This window comes from Engystomops pustulosus, chromosome 1 (assembly GCF_040894005.1).
Source record: "Engystomops pustulosus chromosome 1, aEngPut4.maternal, whole genome shotgun sequence".
Taxonomy (NCBI): Eukaryota; Metazoa; Chordata; class Amphibia; order Anura; family Leptodactylidae; genus Engystomops; species Engystomops pustulosus.
Genome location: NC_092411.1, coordinates 267,237,262 through 267,253,607, shown reverse-complemented (window position 1 = coordinate 267,253,607; position 16,346 = coordinate 267,237,262). Strand labels below are relative to the sequence as shown.

General features: G+C 43.4%; 1 protein-coding gene across 1 annotated transcript in view; it reads left to right on the top strand.

Moving 5' to 3' along the window:
- EVC2 (EvC ciliary complex subunit 2) overlaps positions 1 to 7,298 on the top strand; it is a 71,657-nt gene extending 64,359 nt beyond the window's left edge. Inside the window, exons 21-22 of the mRNA XM_072126097.1 lie at positions 388 to 489; positions 6,934 to 7,298. Of these exons, the coding sequence (XP_071982198.1) occupies positions 388 to 489; positions 6,934 to 7,183 (352 nt within the window). The 3' untranslated portion in view covers positions 7,184 to 7,298. The remainder of the gene's footprint in view (positions 1 to 387; positions 490 to 6,933) is intronic.
- Positions 7,299 to 16,346: the final 9,048 nt, after the last annotated feature.

Sequence of the window (16,346 nt, the reverse complement as noted above, 5' to 3'; positions counted from 1 at the left end):
GCTTCACAAAAAGAGACGTGACTGCAGGACCCAGACTACACACTTGATTTAATTGTAGTCTGTAACCATAGCAACATTAGGCTCAGCATGACACCTGTATACTCAATACTATGAGATATTTTTAATGTAGACTGAAGTCAGAGATAATACACTGCTTTTCTGAGATGTGCTGGATCCTTCCTCGCCCGGGAGTGCGTCACTGCTCTTCCAGCTGCTCATCTTTAAGGATTTATCGAGGAAATGCTCTCTACAGGGGCGAATAAATCTTCCACACCTCTAGTAATAAATCCAGGGTGCTGCGTGTATGGATTCGGGTTTTTATCTCAAGGACAAATCTTGGTGACAGATATAAGACGCGTTAATTCTTTCTTCTATTTTCTACTCTAGAAAACAGCAGGAGCTGTGGACGCTCCTGGAGAAGAGGATAAGGGAAGGGCTGATCAACACCCAGGAGGATAAGAGTCCATTATCTGCAAGAAAGAAGCGAAGGTGAGGAGCAAATAGCAGGACTTAATTACTGGCTTATTATCCAGTATTCCTCATGCTGCTCCTGGACTGCGTATGTACAAGCCACACCTGTAGCTTACTCAAGCATTTGCGCAGGGATTGGGAACTACTATCTCTAATAACAGTCTCTGATAACAGTCCCTTACGATGGTCTCTTATAATAATCTCTGATAACAGTTTCTTCATAAGTATTTTATTACAACAGTCCTTGATAATGGTTCCCCATAGCAGTCCCTGATAACGGTTCCCCATGGCAGTCCCTGATAACGGTTCCCCATAGCAGTCCCTGATAACGGTTCCCCATGGCAGTCCCTGATAATGGTTCCCCATGGCAGTCCCTGATAATGGTTTTCCATAGCAGTCCCTGATAACAGTTCCCCATAGCAGTCCCTGATAACAGTTCCCCATAGCAGTCCCTGATAATGGTTTCCCATAGCAGTCCCTGATAATGGTTTTCCATAGCAGTCCCTGATAATGGTTCCCCATAGCAGTCCCTGATAACGGTTCCCCATAGCAGTCCCTGATAACGGTTCCCCATAGCAGTCCCTGATAACGGTTCCCCATAGCAGTCCCTGATAATGGTTTCCCATGGCAGTCCCTGATACCAGTTCCCCATAGCAGTCCCTGATAATGGTTTCCCATAGCAGTCCCTGATAATGGTTCCCCATAGCAGTCCCTGATAACGGTTTCCCATAGCAGTCCCTGATAATGGTTTACCATAGCAGTCCCTGATAACGGTTTCCCATAGCAGTCCCTGATAACGGTTCCCCATAGCAGTCCCTGATAACGGTTCCCCATAGCAGTCCCTGATAATGGTTTCCCATGGCAGTCCCTGATACCAGTTCCCCATGGCAGTCCCTGATAATGGTTCCCCATGGCAGTCCCTGATAATGGTTCCCCATGGCAGTCCCTGATAATGGTTTCCCATAGCAGTCCCTGATAATGGTTCCCCATAGCAATCCCTGATAACGGTTTCCCATAGCAGTCCCTGATAATGGTTTACCATAGCAGTCCCTGATAATGGTTTCCCATAGCAGTCCCTGATAATGGTTTCCCATAGCAGTCCCTGATAATGGTTTACCATAGCAGTCCCTGATAATGGTTTCCCATAGCAGTCCCTGATAATGGTTTCCCATAGCAGTCCCTGATAATGGTTTCCCATAGCAGTCCCTGATAATGGTTTCCCATAGCAGTCCCTGATAATGGTTTCCCATAGCAGTCCCTGATAATGGTTTCCCATAGCAGTCCCTGATAATGGTTTCCCATAGCAGTCCCTGATAATGGTTTCCCATAGCAGTCCCTGATAATGGTTTCCCATAGCAGTCCCTGATAATGGTTTACCATAGCAGTCCCTGATAATGGTTTCCCATGGCAGTCCCTGATAACGGTTTCCCATGGCAGTCCCTGATAACGGTTTCCCATAGCAGTCCCTGATAACGGTTTCCCATAGCAGTCCCTGATACCAGTTCCCCATAGCAGTCCCTGATAATGGTTCCCCATAGCAGTCCCTGATAATGGTTTACCATAGCAGTCCCTGATAACGGTTTCCCATGGCAGTCCCTGATAACGGTTTCCCATAGCAGTCCCTGATAACGGTTTCCCATAGCAGTCCCTGATACCAGTTCCCCATAGCAGTCCCTGATAATGGTTCCCCATAGCAGTCCCTGATACCAGTTCCCCATAGCAGTCCCTGATAATGGTTTCCCATAGCAGTCCCTGATAATGGTTTCCCATAGCAGTCCCTGATAATGGTTTCCCATAGCAGTTCCTGATAATGGCTCCCCATGGCAGTCCCTGATAACGGTTCCCCATGGCAGTCCCTGATAACGGTTTCCCATAGCAGTCCCTGATAATGGTTCCCCATAGCAGTCCCTGATAATGGTTCCCCATAGCAGTCCCTGATAATGGTTCCCCATAGCAGTCCCTGATAATGGTTCCCCATAGCAGTCCCTGATAATGGTTCCCCATAGCAGTCCCTGATAATGGTTCCCCATGGCAGTCCCTGATAACGGTTCCCCATGGCAGTCCCTGATAACGGTTTCCCATGGCAGTCCCTGATAACGGTTTCCTGGACTTCCTTGATTCTGTGCTAGGGGCCACAGCCCAAAGAGCGGGCCCCAAGTGCCACCCCTGGCACCCGTGCCATAAGTTCACCATCGCTGCTCTAGGGTTATGTGATTGATAATTCATCATTGCTTCTGTGACACCATTTGGATCATGTGATCCCCAACACTTTCAGCCCAACCCAAAGTGTTAACGGAGCTGCGCAACATGAGAATCAGGAGTCGGAGAAAGATGAATATGCAAATTATTATTTTTTCCTTCTTGTCCCAAATCCAACCTTAGTGGGGTTTAATCCATACTGTAGGATACTGATGCATATATTCTATCAATTGTATATCTCATCTGTAGATGGTATCGGACACTCGGCTCCCCCACTGATCAACTGATCTTGGCATCTGTGAAACTAAATTGGCAAATCTACTAATAGGGGGAGATTAGTAGCACCTGTGTATGATTGCAGCCACGCCCCATTTCCCCCCCTCCCCCCCCTAGTTGGGCCAGATACATCAAGAGGCTTAGGCAAGTGGAGCGGCCGATAGACATGTGTGAACGATAGTTTTTTTTTCCAAAGGAATGGCCACCCACTCCACCGGCCGCCATGCCCCTCTACGCCCCCTCCACTCCCACATATTGTATGGATGGCGTAGTCGCAAATACTTGCACTGCGCCAGTTTTCTGGTGTTGAAAGAGTGATAAATCTCCCCCATAATGTCTAAATGTTAGACAGTGTACAGTAAGACTAGACAGTACTATAACGCACCAGATTTATTACAGGGTCCGATGTTAAATGTTTAAATATGTCAGGTTATTAGACTGTCTAGCTGTACACCTCCTATTACTTGGCTTCATATGCTGTTACACTGTGCCGGAGCGCTTCCTCTCTCCCACTGTGTGAGATTACAGCAGGCTAAGGTAAGAGAAGTGCTCCTGCACAGTGTAACAGCCATGGCTTTGGCTCCTATTATCCTTTATTTATATAGCACACACAGATTGCACAGTGCTGCACAGAACTTGCCAAATCAGTCCCTGTCCCCAATGGGGCTCACATTGTAATCAAACTACCAGTATGTTTTTTGACCCCGAGGAAACCCACGCAAACAGAGAGAACATACAAACTCTTTGCAGATGTTGACCCTGGGACTTGAACCCAAGTTCCCAGCACTGCAAGGCTGTAATGCTAACCACTAAGCCACTGTGCCACCCTACAATCTATAGACAGGATTACTAATTTGTGCTATTATTTAGATACCTCTATCATCTAAAGTATGCAAGAAAGTAATTGCCTTCTTAAATGACATATTACATGGATGTTGTAAAGGTCGATTTGATAAATGTATTTATAAGGTTATGGATCAGCGCACAAGAGATTCTGAGATCAGTTTTTGCTCTCGGTGTAAAATCTATCAGAAAATGGGACTGTAATGTGGAGAGACAGACTATTTGTCGTGTTGTGTGGTTTTTATCCATTAGCGCTTCATCTTCTTGGTGGGGTAGCTGTCGCCTCAGTAGGGGTCCCCCCGTGTAGTGTCGCTATAACCATCAACACACTTTTATTCAGACTAAGAGGTTTTCTGGATTTGTTCTCTACTGTGTAATGTTTTACCATTACTCTGCTCTAATCTCCACACTAGTAACTTTACTTACGGGTAGGAGGATTCCGGCTTCTGATTTTCCTTTAGGATAAATACTAGTGATGTAACGATGGGTCAGTGTTGTCTATATAGAGGTCATTGTACAGGGAGGGGGAGGGGGATAAGCTGTGACATCATCTATTGTCAGTAGTGATGTAATGATGGGTCAGTGTTATCTATATAGAGGTCATTGTACAGGGAGGGGGAGGAGATAAGCTGTGACATCATCTATTGTCAGTAGTGATGTAATGATGGGTCAGTGTTATCTATATAGAGGTCATTGTACAGGAAGGGGAAGGAGATAAGCTGTGACATCATCTATTGTCAGTCGTGATGTAATGATTGGTCAGTGTTATCTATATAGAGGTCATTGTACAGGGAGGGGGAGGGGATAAGCTGTGACATCATCTATTGTCAGTAGTGATGTAATGATGGGTCAGTGTTATCTATATAGAGGTCATTGTACAGGGAGGGGGAGGAGATAAGCTGTGACATCATCTATTGTCAGTAGTGATGTAATGATGGGTCAGTGTTATCTATATAGAGGTCATTGTACAGGGAGGGGGAGGAGATAAGCTGTGACATAATCTATTGTCAGTAGTGATGTAATGATGGGTCAGTGTTATCTATATAGAGGTCATTGTACAGGGAGGGGGAGGAGATAAGCTGTGACATAATCTATTGTCAGTAGTGATGTAATGATGGGTCAGTGTTATCTATATAGAGGTCATTGTACAGGGAGTGGGAGGGGATAAGCTGTGACATCATCTATTGTCAGTAGTGATGTAATGATGGGTCAGTGTTATCTATATAGAGGTCATTGTACAGGGAGGGGGAGGGGATAAGCTGTGACATCATATATTGTCAGTAGTGATGTAATGATGGGTCAGTGTTATCTATATAGAGGTTACTGTACAGGGAGGGGGAGGAGATAAGCTGTGACATCATCTATTGTCAGTAGTGATGTAATGATGGGTCAGTGTTATCTATATAGAGGTCACTGTACAGGGAGGAGGAGATAAGCTGTGACATCATCTATTGTCAGTAGTGATGTAATGATGGGTCAGTGTTATCTATATAGAGGTCATTGTACAGGGAGGGGAGGAGATAAGCTGTGACATCATCTATTGTCAGTAGTGATGTAATGATGGATCAGTGTTATCTATATAGAGGTCATTGTACAGGGAGGGGGAGGAGATAAGCTGTGACATCATCTATTGTCAGTAGTGATGTAATGATGGGTCAGTGTTATCTATATAGAGGTCATTGTACAGGGAGGGGGAGGGGATAAGCTGTGACATCATCTATTGTCAGTAGTGATGTAATGATGGGTCAGTGTTATCTATATAGAGGTCATTGTACAGGGAGGGGGAGGGGATAAGCTGTGACATCATATATTGTCAGTAGTGATGTAATGATGGGTCAGTGTTATCTATATAGAGGTTACTGTACAGGGAGGGGGAGGAGATAAGCTGTGACATCATCTATTGTCAGTAGTGATGTAATGATGGGTCAGTGTTATCTATATAGAGGTTACTGTACAGGGAGGGGGAGGAGATAAGCTGTGACATCATCTATTGTCAGTAGTGATGTAATGATGGGTCAGTGTTATCTATATAGAGGTCACTGTAGAGGGAGGAGGAGGAGATAAGCTGTGACATCATCTATTGTCAGTAGTGATGTAATGATGGGTCAGTGTTATCTATATAGAGGTCATTGTACAGGGAGGGGGAGGAGATAAGCTGTGACATCATCTATTGTCAGTAGTGATGTAACGATGGGTCAGTGTTATCTATATAGAGGTCATTGTACAGGGAGGGGAGGAGATAAGCTGTGACATCATCTATTGTCAGTAGTGATGTAATGATGTGTCAGGGTTATCTATATAGAGGTCATTATACAGGGAGGAGGAGGAGATAAGCTGTGACATCATGTATTGTCAGTAGTGATGTAATGATGGGTCAGTGTTATCTATATAGAGGTCACTGTAGAGGGAGGAGGAGGAGATAAGCTGTGACATCATCTATTGTCAGTAGTGATGTAATGATGGGTCAGTGTTATCTATATAGAGGTCATTGTACAGGGAGGGGGAGGAGATAAGCTGTGACATCTATTGTCAGTAGTGATGTAATGATGGGTCAGTGTTATCTATATAGAGGTCATTGTACAGGGAGGGGGAGGAGATAAGCTGTGACATCATCTATTGTCAGTAGTGATGTAATGATGGGTCAGTGTTATCTATATAGAGGTCACTGTAGAGGGAGGGGGAGGAGAAAAGCTGTGACATCATCTATTGTCAGTAGTGATGTAATGATGGGTAAGTCGTGAAAACTTGGATAAAATATCCCATTTGCTGCTGACTCATTCCCTTTCAATTCCCTTATTCTTTTCAGTGATAGCTGCTATATTTGTGATATGTGTGTTAATAACAGACACATTTTGGCTGCATGATGGTTATTTATGATGGTTGAATATAAACTGTATGATTGTTCTGTTCACCATCTCCACCCCGGGGCCTCTGTTATAGAACATAATATACAGTAGATCAATGAATAATTGACACCATCGTGCTCCTTATCTCTTTCATGCTCCATAAACTTCACAAAGTTGAAAGGATTGTGTGGATATCATGTACTTCACTTGTTCCTATTGTTTGGTAGATATTAGATATTTGCCGGTTCTTCTGGGACTTGAATCACTGACTTGAGTCTTTTGATGTGTTACGTTTCAGCATCCTGAAGAAGAAGAGATTACGTCCGGTGAAGCGCGTCTCCTTCTCACACTCGGACTCCCTCTCCAGGCTCCTGCAGGCCGGGCCGCCGTCTGACCAGTTTGGAAGCGCAGAAGCTCTGAACTTCTCCGACACTGGAGAAAAACTGTTTATTTTCCGAGCACCCAGTGTTTCTCCGACTCCTCCATCACGACCCAAAAAGAAGCGCAACTTTCTCAATTCCAAAAAGTCTGGCGCTGTCTTTACCTAGTGAGACTGAAAGAATAAAATATTTTATTTTTGCAAATATTTATAATTTATATCTGTGTTTTTTTTTAAGCGATGATGAGTTGATGTTCATGTAAATAAATATGTACATGCAAAAATTCTGATTAACATTGTACATGAATGATGGAAATGCTGAATAGATTGCGATATCTTGATTGCACAGGTGTGAATATCTTGTACTTTACAAAACATTCTTCTAAACTATGGGGCACATTTACTTACCTGGTCCTGCCGTGATCCAGCGGCACGTTCTCCGACGAGGATTCGGGTCTTCCGGCCATTCACTAAGGTCGTGCTCCTGATGTCCACCAGGTGTCGCTGCTGCGCCGAGGTCCGCTGAGGTCCGCCGGAGTTCACATTCCTATTCCTGGTGCATGTAAGCGTGTGTCAAGCGCCCCTTTTTTTTTTTTTAAATAGCGCGATTTTTTCCGAATCCGTCAGATTTTCCGACGGCCACGCCCCCGGTTTTTCGACGCAGGCAAGCCGGTGCCGATGCAACACAATCCAATTGCATGCGCCAAAAACCCGGGGCAATTCGACGCAAAACGGTAAAATTTGGAAACCCCCGTGGAAAAACGTGATTCAGACCCTTAGTAAATGTGCCCCGATGTGTCCCTAACCTTACAAACTAAAGATTTTTTATAGCAAAAATTGTCAAATAAAGATTTGTTCAGTTACATGCAAAAAGTCCATGAGTAACCCTGACAATTGGTGCAGCGCTGTTTTCACCCATCAGATTCACAGTTAACAGTGTTGAGTGGACCAGAAACGCAAAATTCTGGCCTGGGTTAGGCTCAACCTCAAATGGTACCAGCATCGATCGCAAGTGTTTCTTGTGGGGGTCTGGGTTGGTACCCAAATCAAAACAGATTTTTAAAATTCAGGTTCATCACTAGTCAATATGGTTGCTCATGTTCTTGGGGACACCAGGAGTCCTCTGGGCCAGGAACCAGAAATGTATGTGCTAACACATATATGTGAAAGTAGATTAAACATACAACTAAGCACAAGTTATGGTGTAACATGAGAAAGTAGCTACCTTTTACTGCTCCTATGGACCTCACTGAGCTTTCACACAGTGACCACCAGAAATGTGATAATAAAGTTGGGGTGAAATTAACTGGTGGGAATTTTTATTACAGCTTTCCTGATACATTAGCACCAAGGATTCCATTCAGAGCATAGAATGTTGCTCCTACATATTATCTATTATTCTTACTGTGACATTGTAATATAATATTTTAATATATATTAATATTCCTGTAATGAAATTATTTGATTTGTGGCAGTTTAAGTATCATAAATCCTTCCATCCAGCTCTCCTCATTGAGAGTTATAATACACGGGCTTCAGACATGTCCCCCTCCCCTCTCAGGAGATCATTATCCCTTTAATGTCAAAAGTAGCAGTGGATGAGTATATACATAATCAAGTAAAGGTTGTAGAGGAAAATCTATATGCAAGGGACACAGTGTTTGTCTAGCAAATATCTGTATGGATTGCTGAGGAATACAGGAGACTTTACCCTATTCCCATCACTACAATCAGAGAATTCATTACCAGGTGATACTGGAGAGTATTTACTTGTTACATTACGATGTAGTCTTTTGCGAACATGGGGACTCCATGCATCATAGATAACTATATTGCTCTACTCCCGTGGCTGCATTCATTCAGTGAAGTTCTGCCAGCCCCTGGCACTATAGTGTCTTACGCTGTGATCCGGCAATGAATTTTGTGGTAACCTCCGACCTCAGGACATCTATTCCTCTTATGTCCCGAGCAACTTCCTCTTGGTCAAAGGAGGCTACTGTATGGCCAACGCAGGTTCTGTGACCCCCCCATTACTTCAAGATTGGTGGAGGTGGAAAAGACCAGAAATTTCAGAGAGACATGTTCTTTGATACGACCACCCATGTAGGAGACCATTATTCAATGCTATTGTGGTTCCACCAAATTGGTTTCCTTGCACATGATAATATGATATTAGTGACTGCCTAGGGCCTCGATGATTTCTATTTTTGAACCTATTTAACAAAACTTTTAAAACCTTCCTAAAAATGAACAGATTATTGCACTTTTATGGCAGAAGAAGACTCCTGGTCATTGTCTTCCCGCTGGTGGCACATTCTCCGACTCGTGCAGTTAGCAGCAGTCTTGCTATAAAGTTTTATGACATCGGGTTCTGAATATAAAAACATTATTTTAATTTAACGGAACATTCAGATCTCCTCAGATGACAGGATAACTGAATTATAGAGCAGCACAGATGGTACGAACACTCGAGACACTGAGCCGGAGAGAAAGACCTCATCTAAAAATCACATTACCTGCAAACATTTCCCCCTGATGTTGTCTATCAGAGGCTTCGTTTTTGGGAGACATAAGTGGCATCAGAGGGAGAGACAGCTTGACGTAGAGGTTTGCTTCTGACTATGAAGACCATTTATTATTATTATTATGATGTGTAACATTGGGTAAACTCTCTGTTGACTTTAACTCTACCAGAGGCCCAGCCCTAAATCCTGCCGTTTGGCTTTTTCCCACCGTGACTCTAGTGCATTTACTAAGTGAACTATGGCTGTAGTTGAGGGGGTTTTCTAGGAATTCTGGAACCTGCTCATTGGGTTCTACAAAAAAGTCATTGAGGGGGGGGGGGTTATCATATTATTAAGCCCCTCCCATGCGCCGAATCTATCAGGATGTGTTGTGCTTCCGGTTAATCTTACGGCTGGTTCTTATAGGTTGTGTGCAGGCCAGGCCACTCCTCTGCCGGACACGCCCTCTTTCACACCGTAAGAGACCATGAAATACGAATAATTCAGGACTCCTTTACAAGAAAACTGGTTTACAAGCCCTGATAAATCTGCCGCAATGGGCTTACCCTACACCAGTTCCCAAGACACTCCGATACTTGGTCTGGTCTTTGCCATCTGCACTCCGTTGGAAGTGCCGGGCTAACAAAACCTGCTATGGCCAGGCAGTGGCCCACTTTGAATATGAGGAAGTTTCTAACTTAGGAGGAAGTTATTTCCAGTGGTCTGTGGTGACCACTTTTTGGTCGAATCTGGTCCCTTAACCCCCATCACTTCTAGCTGGGTGGAGTTATTGTAGACTATTGCAGTGACTAATCCTTACACTTTGGGTTTCTGTTTTGGCCTTGCACTTGCTCTTAAGGGGTTTCCAGAATTCTTTAAAAAACCCATTTAAGGCTTTTAGCCATTACAGGAACACAGAGTCAATTTCTTTGGACCGTCTGTCTTATGTCAGGCCGAACAGCAGAGTGTTGCTCTCCCACTGATCTGATCGGGGGGAACATCGGGGGGATACCAAATTGCCAGACTGCTATGTATAGTAATTAGAAGACGGAAACCATCCAAACCTGCTTAAAAATGACTAAGGAGCAACAATCTGAAAGTGAACAGTGTCCGGGTGCAGACATGTACCAGGAACCGAGTGTCTGGCTTGGTTGCGGCCTAGCGGTGGATCTCAGTAACACAGTCCTGGTGTAGGCCTCACCCACACCCGTCGGGGCCAGCAGGGGGAAGCAAGTAGAGGGGTACTGTATGGTCTAAGTAGAAGTCATTAGTTTTGTAATCCTGAATAATCCCTTGTAGCAACATTTAAATATTTTATGTGAAAACAATGATTCCATATATGACCAGGAAGCAGAATGTAAATCATAATCTGCTCAAGAGACAGACAACCACGCTCAGGCATCAGGTGGTGAAGCAGCATTATACAACAAAATGCTCACATGCTGCACGTGTAACTAACTGCCCTAGAACATCATTGTTCTTACCATGAAGGTGGAACAGCTGGAGATAAAATGAACTTGTACTTAACCTGCTCTGCCAGCACTGCCAGCATAGAACGGGTATTTACCCTGCTCTAGTTCCAGCATTCCTCTGGTGTATCCGTTTTTTGGCTCTGCGTTCAAACAGAAGTTCCAAAAGATCAAGGGACCCCCTTAATCCAATGACTGGCCCCAAAATGAGCCAAAATTAAGCAAAACATTAATCCATTAGGCACCTAGAAGTAAGTACACCTAAGGCTACATTCACACCATGTTTTGGACCTCTGTTGTAAGGATGCATTGAGTGGATTCCCTCCATGTCCCACTGTATGTCCAGCGATCCCCCCCCCCCCCCCTCCCTGAAAGATGGAGGAGAAGTGAACCTCGGCAGCAGCCTCCACCAGTATATGTCTATGGATATGCTCCACTTATACACCAGAAGCTTTCCTGGCATGCGCTGAACATATGCATAAATTGTGGTGTGGATGTGGTTTTTAGAAAGATATCTCTGCCGCTGCTGATTTCAGTTGATGACTTACAATCATACATGTTCATTGGCTACATGCAAAAGATATTTTTGTTCATGTCCTAGGAATTGTAACATTTTAACTTTTTACTTTTCTAGATCTCTGCTTGCTGTCCTTCTATAGAAAGCATCTACATTTACTTCCAGTCGAAAGAAACCTGTCCATGGTCATGTGATGTCACACAAGTGCATGGATCGTTATAACACATGGGTCTCATACTAACAGCTTGTGCACCTGTGTGACATCACATGACCATAAGTAAAGCAAGAAGCTTTCTATAGAGGGACAGCAAGCAGAGATCTAGAAAACTGTAACTGATACAGAAAGTATATTGGAAAAATTGTATAACTTTTACGGCGATTACACAAACAATATCAATAATTTGATGAAAGTAGACAATCCCATTCATTTTTAACCTACAAATGATAATTCTGGTTGTAATCGTTAGACTAAGGTGCATGGTCACTTCAATGGGCAATCCTTATAAATATATGTAGACCATACCATAATGTAGCATCAATTGTAGAAGACTCCTTGAAGAAGCCTTGATGTGAACTCTCCCTCAGGGGTCGGCCAAGTATGCTGGGGTAAAGGTTCATTTCAACCCTGTTTTTGCATTGCTCTTCAGATCCATACCCTAACAATGGTAATGACCTACTTTTTGGATCGGTTTTTAAGATCAAAATGGTGGGAGTCTAATACTCCTACGAGATGGGATTTTGATTCCCTTTTTCCAGTCTGTATATATAAACTGGGAAGCCATGTCCTTGAATTCAAGTAGAAACAAGGCAACAATGTCTCCTGGAGAGCTACTCAGATGTCTATTTTTGGCCACGTTATTACTAGTGATGAGTGGACCCAAACTCGATTGGGTCAGTGCTGAACATTGTGGGTTTAGGTCACGGAACCCCGACTTCAGCAAGAAGTTCAAGCTCGGCATTCGTCTCGATTTGTCGAGATGTGGGCGTCGCTATTTACTCGAGAATGATCGCTCCCTACGATGTCACCAGGAGGCATTGATCCCCGGGAAAATGGCTGCATGAACACACCGGCTGCACTTGAACGTCGTCAATGGACTTGCTAGCATAATTTTAAGGGTGATACCCACAATTGGTGTAAGCATGACCCAAACCTCTCTTTACTAATCTTTTTCTCTTTGAGTTATTTTCTTACAACCTTTTGGATGATTGGTCCCACAATTCACAGTGAGATGATGTTCTGAATCCTTTTTCTTCTGCCAGATCTTAGAAGATACATAGTGGGTGGCTGAGGAGCATGACCAGCGATATGGAGAGCCTGATAGTATAAAATTTGGTCGCTGATGTGATTTATTTTGGAAAAACTCTCTCTTCTCGAGGACTGAATGCAGTCTAGCGGCGGTGTACTTTTCTACCCTGTTGTGATTCGCACAGCGGTATCTTTCCTTTGATGTATAATGATTTCTTTTGATACTTTGTTGATGTCACAGACGTCTTCCATCCATCGCTCAGACTGCAGGAAAGCCACTTACTCCAGCGTTGTTACATTTTATCAAGTTTTACTCGTAGCAGCTTTTTTTTTTTGCCTTCCAATAAATTATTTCTAAATGTGAGTTTCTGTTTTCAACCAGACAACATCTGGCGGGAAAGTATCATTTATTTTTGTGACATTTAAATGAGGATGAAATGGGACATTAAATCAGCCTTGGCATATGAATGTACAGATTGAGTGTACCCATGTGGATAGTATCATGGAGGTTTTATGTTCTGGCTTCTCATCCCTCATAGACAAATTGTTTCTAAAAGCTGTTGACTACTTGTCATCGGATGAGGGATTATAAGACCCATGGGTGAGTTCTCTAATTAAAATTTCTGCTATAGAGAGTAAACTTTTCATATCACTAATGGTGAGCCTAAAAGGTGAATATTGGATGGATGGTCCTTTTCATAAATTGGTCCAAAACTTTCATTAATTCGAGATGGGTCTCAAAGTAGAGATCTAGGTGTTGTTGGGAGGTTTTTAGGCAATATTCCATGTGAAAAAGATATGAAAAATAGCTCATCTCCAGAAGGAAGAAAGGTTCTCACTAAGGGGCACCTAGAAGTAGCTACCATGTAAGTCAATTTCTGGAACATCATCGACAAGATGTTGGATGTGGGCCAATCCAGACCAAATAGATCTCTGGATTCAAGACTCCGGATTCAAGACTGTTTAATGGGTTTGTCATTGACGTACTAGATAGCTACTCATTAGTGGCACTAGGGTTTTCTTCTTTTTGAAGGAGAGCTAGTTTGCCTACAGTATCAATACATTTTTGTGGTATCTGCATACTGTCACATATGTCAGATCTTGACATGAAACTTTGCTCTCATTTCTCTTGAGCACTTATTGGGATATAGATGGTTCATTTTATTGTATCAGTTCACCAAAAGTCAAAGTACAGTGGATTGTCTTGTATTAGACATCAATGTTACCAAAAGTCTACAATTGGAATAGATGGAAGATTACCAGGTTAAGGGAAATCTACCATCAGGAATCCAACCAAAGTATTCCTGATGGTAACCTGAAATAAATGTATAGTAGATAGGACCCCAGGGCCCAATTCCTCTAGGGCAGTGGTGGCGAACCTATGGCACGCGTGCCAGAGAGGGCACGCAGAGCCCTCTCTGTGGGCACGCGCACCATCTCCACTGCCGTCTCTGTAGAACTGGCCAGGCAGGAAAAGCTGCCGATCGCTGAGAGCTCCAGCGATCTCTCTTACTGTGGGCTGCATCAGACCTTCTCTGTGCTCAGCAGTGCTGCCTAGAGACACAGTAGCAGGTCAGTGCCCACCCCTCCACTTCCTCCCCCTCCCCCTTCAGCCCGGGAACACAGTGAGAGGGAACTGCCTGGAGCACACAGCAGCCTGCGCACAGTGAGTACAGAGGAGTGCTGCAGGAAGGCAGGAGCTGCTCTGTGTGTATTACACAGGCAGCAGGCAGGCAGCTTTGGGACACTAAACAACTATAGGAGCTTATTGTTTAGTGTCCCAAAGTGCCCTGTATGACACATGTCTGTGGCCACATATATTCTGCCCCTGGTCCAGATCTCTTGTCACTGTGCTATGCTGCCAGTGACCCTGGGGTGCACCACACTACCCTCACTGACAGCATGGCACAGGTGCCCAGAGCTCTGGACCAAGGGAAGTGTGTATATATATATATATATATATATATATATATATATATGTGTGTGTGGACACAGACATGTGTCATGTGGTGATTTGATGGTAAATTCACCTGCCTGGTTCCATGTAGATTTGCTGGTCCCACCCTCCACCCTACAACATACACTTTACCCTACACATCCCCTGCCGAATTCAAAAATCCTTCATATTGCCCCTGGATGGGGGTAGTGTTCCTCACTGGATGAGGGTAGTGTTCCTCACTGGATGGGGGTAGTATTCTCCGCTGTATTTTTTCCTGCTTTGTGATATAATTGGTGATGTTGGACTTTCTTTAGTGGTCTGTTTATTATCAGTATGGTGGTATTTATCTTGTTGTACTGGTAATGGTCATCATGTAGCAGTATTATATGTCCCTTATAGAGTGGGATTGTCTGTAATTTTAGGCTAAATAGACGTGTTAGCACTTTGCTATGATTACATGGACTTTGGTTTGGAGTTTGGGCACTCGGTCTCTAAAAGGTTCGCCATCACTGCTCTAGGGGGCCTATGTCCACCCAAACCACCACCAAATTTTATACTGAGAAGGGCCTTCAGCTATGAATTCCTTGTACACCTGTTCTTGCTCTCAATACACATGTACACAAGAGCCATTTCAGGATGGATGCTTCAGCCTACAAGGTAACTAGCCATTCGTGGCATGTAGCAGAGACGGGGCTCGCATGATTTGTGAAGTTTCGAAGGTCACGCCTCCTTCATCAGACACGAAACGTCACGAATCATGCGAGCTCCGTTTCTTCTACATGCCACATTTGGCTAGAGTTAAGAACATAGACCTTGTTACCAACAGCCTGTGAACGGTTTCCACAAGCCACGGCTCAGTGAAACCCAGGATAAAGAGAAGGACATTGCAAACCTTGTTAATCTAGAAAACGATAGAGCATGTTCTTTTCTAATTTGCAAAAATGCCCAAGGCATAAGAACAAGCTTTTGCCATGATCCAAAATATCTAATCTCCTATTTCTAATTTGCTAAACTACTTGCATTAAAAAAATTCTACTATATTCACATCTCAGCTTTTTCATTCTCTAATGTCCACTTGAGAATGTGGAAACATCACACGTGTGTTCATCTCTCTATTAGAGCCATGTAATTGCTTCGTCTGGGCACGGGGCCCCCAATCCAGCCTATAAAGCCAATGAACAATCGTGACTCATGGCTGGTGAGGAATAAAGATTTTATTTGACCTAGACTCTCAGCTTGTGTTTTCTGTAGACATTGTGCTTTTTATCCATTATACATAGTTGTGTATCCATTACATCATCTCCTAATAAATAAAAGGCATGCGTCACTTTATAAGTATATTATATAGTTCCGATACGGGCAATGGACAAAAGTCTTGTATGAAATCATGATACAAATCAAATATGTCAAAATAATTTAAAAAATTGCTCCTTCAATGTAAATCTCGTACAAAATAAAGATACAAAATCATACAATAAATATAGAAAAGCTAGTCAAGAAATCAAGGTTTACCTTAAGAAAGTCTTTCAAAAAGTTAGGACCATGGATTTTTTTTTTTTTGGTGAGAGGTTTCCAAATAAAAAGTTTAAATTTCGGGGCAACGTCAATTATCAAAATATTGTAAACGTGCAACAGGAGTAAACATGGTGCGTCGTGG